The following is a 6,973-nucleotide window of genomic DNA, read 5'->3' as shown; positions in this document are numbered from 1 at the left end:
TCAGTATTAGAATAGGAGTTGGTAAACATTTATCATTTTTAATGACGCTCGCGTCCCTGGCTTGGCCTTACCAAATCCAAACTTCAAGTGATCTTCGACAGATCGTATGTAGCATAAATTATTCTCTCTCTCTCTCTCTCTCTCTCTCTCTCTCTCTCTCTCTCTCTCTCTCTCTCTCTCTCTCTCTCTCTCTCTCTGTGTGTGTCTGCCTGTCTCTTTCTCTCATTCACGTACACACACACACACACACGTCCACACACACACACACACACACACACACACACACACACAAACACACACATAACACACGTGCCCACAAACAGAGATACACACGCACACGTACACGTACACAACTAAAAAAACAAACAAACTCCAATTCTTAATTTTGGTGAAATATTTTTAATACGTTTAATCGTATTGAAAGGACGATTTCTGTAATGTGTTAAACGATTTAGCACATCGGATAGAAAACGTCACATCTTAACCAACTAGTGGAGGTGCGCCAGCCCTGCAAATAACAAACACGTACTCAACAACGTAGTAATACAAAGACATATGATAACAAGTAGCCTTCTTTAACAGGGTGTTATTCAAGTATATTGTTGCTACTGCTACTGCTACTGCTGCTGCTGCTGCTACTGCTACTGCTACTGCTGCTGCTGCTGCTGCTGCTGCTAATGGTAATGGTAATGGTGACGATGACAATAACGATTATTATTATTATTATTAGTGAAACGGGGAAGAAATCCTACTCATAATCGCACGTACACACTCGCAAGCGCATAAAAGCACTGACACGCAGGCACACATACAGTATGTGTTCTCTCTCGCTAGCCCGACGGTGAAAAACACTAGCTACAAGCGTCGTGCTATCGTATTGTAGATGCCTTGCACACACGTGCACATGGTGTGATGCGTACAGTAGCTCTCCCCCCCCCCTCTCTCTCTCTCTCTCTCTCTCTCTCTCTCTCTCTCTCAAGTATGCTGCTGCTGCTGCTGATGCTGATGGTAATGATGATGATGACGATTATTATTATTAGTGAAAAACAAAACGGGGAAGAAATCCTACACATAATCACATACACTACGCACGCACGCAGGTGCACACTTGCAAGCGCATAAAAGTACGCACGCACATATACAGTATGTTTTTTCTCTCGCTAGCCGGACGGTGAGAAACACTAGCTATAAGCGTCGGGCTATCGTATTCTAGAAGCTTTGCACACGTGTACATGGTGTAATATGTACAGTAGCTCGTACACGAAGTGTTTACAAGGTGTGATACGTACGGCATCTCACACACGAAGTGTTTACAAGGTGTGATACGTACGGCATCTCACACACGAAGTGTTTACAAGGTGTGATACGTACGACATCTCAAACACGAAGTGTTTACAAGGTGTGATACGTACGACATCTCAAACACGAAGTGTTTACAAGGTGTGATACGTACGGCATCTCGCACACGAAGTGTTGTTTGGAGGGACACGCCTCGTCCGCCCACTTGTAGTGCGATTTTTCTAACAGCAGCAGACAGTTCGAGCCGGACGGTTCCCCCGGAGCCCAGAACGTCTGGCCGATCGGCTGCAGAGTGTTGTCCCACATAAACACGCCTTCTTCTAGGAAGTCTAGACCGCCGATCCAGTAATTGCCTGCAAGTTAAAGTAAAGTTTGTTTTGTTTTTCAACACTACTGGTGTACCTTGATTTATTAAAGGGACATTCCTGAGTTTGCTGCATTGTAAGATGTTTCCGATATTTCTACGATTAAACTTGCATATTAAATATGTTCTTGTTTAGAATATCAGTGTCTGTATATTCAATGTGTTTCTGGTCGTCTTAATATTTGTAAGACGCCCAAACTGTATTTTGTTTTAAAATAATTTCGTACGTACGAAAAAATATATTTTAGGAAATAAAATGAAATTTAACCTAGTACAAATATTATAACGATCAGAAACAAGTTTAATATACAGCAATTAATATTTTATGCAGAAGATAATATTTGATGTGTAATTACAATCGTTAAAAGTGTCTGTTAGTCAATAACATCTTTAAAATTGTAGCAAACTCAGGAATGTCCCTTTAATAATCGGCTATAGGACGATAGTGATTTTTTACACCTCCGCTATATTTTCCTATTTGCAGTAAAAAAATTAAAATTAAATGGACTTTCTTCACAGGCAGACAGCACATACCTATGACATAACAATCGGGAAGTACTGGTTAGGACGGGAAACAACCCAGAGATTGGCTTACCTGAAAGTGTAGGGAAGGAACGAGTTGTCTGACATACGAGTTTTGCGGATTTGGTTTACTTTTTTAAAAATTCTGTTTAAGACCTGTAAAAACAATATACCGTCGTTTACATTTCGTTATTAAGGATGTATCGGAGGCGGGCCGCACGAAGATCGTTGGCCATTTTGGGATATTTCTCGTTCGTGGCAGTGCACCACGACTGGTATATCAAGGGCTGTGGTATGTCCAATTATGTCCATGAAATGGTGAATATAAAAATGTAGTACGTTTTCTTTCTCAAAACTACCAAATGTTTCACATCCAATAGCTTTCTACATGACACAGTTCATCTACCTTTATATCTGCTGAGTAAGCCCTCGATGTAATGTTGTTCTATACTTTCTACACGAGACAGTTCATTTACCTTTATATCTGCTTAGTAAGCCCTCCAGGTAATGTTGTTCTATACTTTCTACAGGAGACAGTTTATCTACCTTTATATCTGCTGAGTAAGCCCTCCAGGTAATGTTGTTCTATACTTTCTATAGGAGACAGTTCATCTACCTTTATATCTGCTGAGTAAGCCCTCCAGGTAATGTTGTTCTATACTTTCTACTGGAGACAGTTCATCTACCTTTATATCTGCTGAGTAAGCCCTCCAGGTAATGTTGTTCTATACTTTCTACACGAGTCAGTTCATCTACCTTTATATCTGCTGAGTAAGCCCTCCAGGTAATGTTGTTCTATACTTTCTACACGAGACAGTTCATCTACCTTTATATCTGCCGAGTAAGTTCTCCAGGTAATGTTGTTCTATACTTTCTACACGAGACAGTTCATCAACATTATATCTGCTGAGCAAGCCCTCCAGGTAATGTTGTTGTATACTTTCTATAGGAGACAGTTCATCTACCTTTATATCTGCTGAGTAAGCCCTCCAGGTAATGTTGTTCTATACTTTCTACATGAGACAGTTCATCAACATTATATCTGCTAAGTAAGCCCTCGATGTAATGTTGTTCTATACTTTCTACTGGAGACAGTTCGTCAACATTATATCTGCTGAGTAAGCCATCTAGGTAATGTTGTTCTATACTTTCTACACGAGACAGTTCATCTACCTTTATATCTGCTTAGTAAGCCCTCCAGGTAATGTTGTTCTATACTTTCTACATGAGACAGTTCATTTACCTTTATATCTGCTGAGTAAGCCCTCCAGGTAATGTTGTTCTATACTTTCTACTGGAGACAGCTCATCTACCTTTATATCTGCTGAATAAGCCCTCCAGGTAATGTTGTTCTATATTTTCTACTGGAGACAGTTCATCTACCTTTATATCTGCTGAGTAAGCCCTCCAAGTAATGCTGTTCTTCTATTCTTTCAACACGAGACAGCTCTGCACCCATTGCCGCACAGTATTGCTGCAAATTATACACAATGTCAGGGCGGATACAGGGTGGGGGTAGAGGAAGATAAAGTATTATCACATTACTATTCATCCATCAGTCTATTTACTTGTATTATAAAAAGAATATACCTATCTGTATTAAAATATCCGCGTTTTGTTTCAAGAAGAACAAGAAAAAGAGGTAGAAGACGAGGAATTTGAAGAAGAAAAAGAAGAAGAGGTTGTTGAAGAACAAGGAGGAGGAGAATAATAAGAAGGAGAAGAAGAAGGAGAAGGAAAGAAAACAAGGAAAGAAGAAGAGAAAGAAGGAGGAGGAGCACAAGAAGAAGTTGAAGAAAAGAACAACAACAACAACAACAATATAATATAATTATTGAAATTTGTCTCTTGGCCGCGTGGATACTTTGATTTCAGAAGAAGTTGGAACTAGTCATGCAGGGCAGAGACCGGTCTGTACAACTCACAGTATAGGAAGCACCGTTGAAAACAAGACGGTATTATTTACTGACTGGATTACTGGTACTGTAGCTCAGTGTTAGTGCGTACATGCGTGTGTTTATTTTATATGTGCGTGTGCGCACGTGTGTGTGTGTGTGCGCGTACGTTTGTGTGAGAGTAACAAACTAAATGAACCAACCCGCGCCTCTGCCCAGCCAGCCAGGTCGAGTATGGGCGCATGACAGGAGTTGTAGTGGGGAAGAAAGCCGTTAGGACATTCCGTGGCAAACACTGTAAATAACAGCAAAAAAAACCCAAAACAACAAAACAAACAAAGTAGTCCCTGTGGTAAAAATACAAAACGGTTAATAATGTATTACTTGAATATGTTTGTTAACTTTATATACTTTTTGATTGTCGTATTTTGTTATTTATTCAATCATTCATTCATTTATTCATTCCTTTATATTCGTGCTTATATCCAATTAAGGTTCAAACACGTTGTCCTGGATACATACCTCAGCTCTTTGGACTGTCTGTCCAGGAAAATGGATTAATGATTAGTTGTCAGTGAGAGAGAAATCGGTGTAGTGGCTTTACACCTAAGCAATACGTTGTTAAACTTGCTCTGGGTGAGAGCTGGTACCTCAAGGCCGATAGCTTAACCATTACATCACCGAGGCCGGCGTATTTATGACTTGGAATATCCTGAATTTTATTCTTTGCATCTCTCTATATCACTCTGTCTATCTGTCTCTGTCTATGTCTATCTGTCTCTGTCTCTCTTTCACACACACACACACACACACACACACACACACACACACAGTATATAAACACACACACACACACACACACACGTAAATACACACACACACACACACATACACAGTATACACACACACACACACACGTAAATACACACACACATACATACATACATACACAGTATATACACATACACACACACACACACACACACACACACACACATACACACACGTAAATACACCCACACATACATACACAATATATAAATACACACACACATACATACACAGTATATAAATACACCCACACATACATACACAGTATATAAACACACACACACACACACACACACACACGCGCGCGCGCGCGCGCACACACACACACACACAGATCCAGTAATCAATTTGTGCTACCTAACTGTAAGTGAAAATACTTGTACTTACCGACCGACAGAAGAAGAGGTAAAATAGATAGAATCCTATACATGGCGACTGATTAACTTAAATTCATCTTAACACGTTGGAGTGCGTGTGACTTGCCACAGGTGTCAACATGTACATTCAGGTAGATACAAGACCGGGGATAAGAATATATTCAGGGCCGTACCTATCCTAAAATACCTAGTGGAGGGGTCAGTTAAAGTTTGTTTTTCTTTAACGACACTACTACTAGTAGTCATTGATAGGGGCGGGACGTAGCCCAGTGGTACAGCGCTCGCTTGGTGTGCGGTCGGTTTGAGATCGATCCCCGTCGGTGGGCCCAATTGGGTTATTTCTCGTTCCAGCCTGTGCACCACGACTGGTATATCAAAGGCCGTGGTATGTGATATCCTGTCTGTGGGATGGTGCATATAAAAGATCCTTTGGTACTAATGGGAAAAAAAATCTTCTTCTTCATCATCATCATCTTCCAAGCAAATTTTCTCATATTTAAAAAAAAAAGAGTATTTTCCAGGCGAGCATGGCCCGACCCGACCCCTCCTCAAATGTAGCTGTTTGGCAGTAATGCTAATATGAATATGTTGTTATCCATATTCGGGCATTTTCGTTTAGTTCGGGCAAAAGCCAGCCTGTCCCCTACAAAAATGGGAGTCGGCACATTGATTTATTAACCAACGTCTATAAGATATCAAATATTTGGTAATTCTGACATATAGTCTTACAGAGGAAACCAGTCTCCTGTAGTTTAAAATGTGCTGAATTGTCGTTATGCAAACATTCCTTTCCTTTCTCTCGCTATCTGGGGCGGGATTTAGCTCAGTCGGTTGAGTGCTCACTTGAGGTGCTTGTGTCGCAGGATCGAACCACCTCAGTGGATCCATTGATCTGATTAGGTTAGCACCACGACTGGTATATCAAAGACCGTGGTATGTGCTATCTTGTCTGTGGCATGGGGCATATACAATATCTCTTGCTACTAATGAAAAAATGTAGCGGGCTTCCTCTTTATGCTATATGTCAGAATTACCAAATGTTTTACATCTAATAGCCGATGATGAATGAATCAATGTGCTCTAGTGGTTTCGTTAAACAAAACAAAAAAACGTTTTCTTGCTATCTTGACCAAGTGTTGAAATAACGATATGTTAGATACCAAATAGCCGAAGTTTAAAATATGCTGAGGTGTCGTTACACAAACATTCCTTTCCTTTCTTCTTGGCCAAGAGTTGAAATAACCATATGTTAGACACCAATCTAATTAAAATTAGCTCCACTATTACATGTGGATCTAACACCAGCCAGTTGGAGCTCATGTCCACCAATCAAAACCTTACTTGCAGAATCCTGCCAGTGATTTAAAACTAACAACACTGCGTAGTCCCCAATGTCCAGGTAACATTTCGTCTGTAAATAATAATTTAAATATTGACCAATCACACTTCGCCTTTTATAACGTTATTTGGGAGCATACAAATTCTAAAAATATCGGGTGAGTCTATTTTAGTGGCCACAGTACAGCGAACCATACCAATACGTACGGGGTGGGTTATCAGTCTTCAATTTTACATTAAAAAATATTTATTTATTTATAAAAAACCCCCAACTAAATCAGTCTTCAGTTTTACATTACAAATTATTTATTTTATAAAATAAAACATGTTTTAAGGCATTCGTAATT

At 39.9% G+C, this 6,973-nt stretch overlaps 1 protein-coding gene across 1 annotated transcript; it reads right to left on the bottom strand.

The window, feature by feature from the left end:
* Nucleotides 1-379: 379 nt before the first annotated feature.
* Nucleotides 380-5,380, bottom strand: LOC121385001 (perlucin-like). Its single transcript, XM_041515525.1, has 5 exons — nucleotides 5,299-5,380; nucleotides 4,284-4,375; nucleotides 3,569-3,659; nucleotides 1,454-1,652; nucleotides 380-508 (listed from the first exon to the last, which is right to left on the bottom strand). Exons 1-5 carry the CDS (start codon nucleotides 5,339-5,341, stop codon nucleotides 481-483), a joined length of 453 nt encoding a protein of 150 aa, XP_041371459.1. The 5' UTR covers nucleotides 5,342-5,380; the 3' UTR covers nucleotides 380-480.
* Between the last annotated feature and the right edge of the window lie 1,593 nt (nucleotides 5,381-6,973).

The sequence above is a fragment of the Gigantopelta aegis genome, chromosome 11 (genome assembly GCF_016097555.1).
Source record: "Gigantopelta aegis isolate Gae_Host chromosome 11, Gae_host_genome, whole genome shotgun sequence".
Taxonomy (NCBI): Eukaryota; Metazoa; Mollusca; class Gastropoda; order Neomphalida; family Peltospiridae; genus Gigantopelta; species Gigantopelta aegis.
The sequence above is the reverse complement of the archived record's forward strand: the minus strand, read 5'-3'. Positions and strand labels throughout refer to the sequence as shown.

What these genes read in the sequence shown, in the direction of transcription:
- LOC121385001 (XM_041515525.1), bottom strand. Translation starts at nt 5,341, where the DNA reads ATGTATAGGATTCTATCTATTTTACCTCTTCTTCTGTCGGTCG. An exon ending in CTGGCTGGGCAGAGGCGCGG is followed by an intron (nt 3,660 to 4,283) that starts GTTGGTTCATTT and finishes TATAATTTGCAG; the next exon opens with CAATACTGTGCGGCAATGGG. An exon ending in CACTTCGTGTGCGAGATGCC is followed by an intron (nt 509 to 1,453) that starts GTACGTATCACA and finishes TGTTATTTGCAG; the next exon opens with GGCTGGCGCACCTCCACTAG.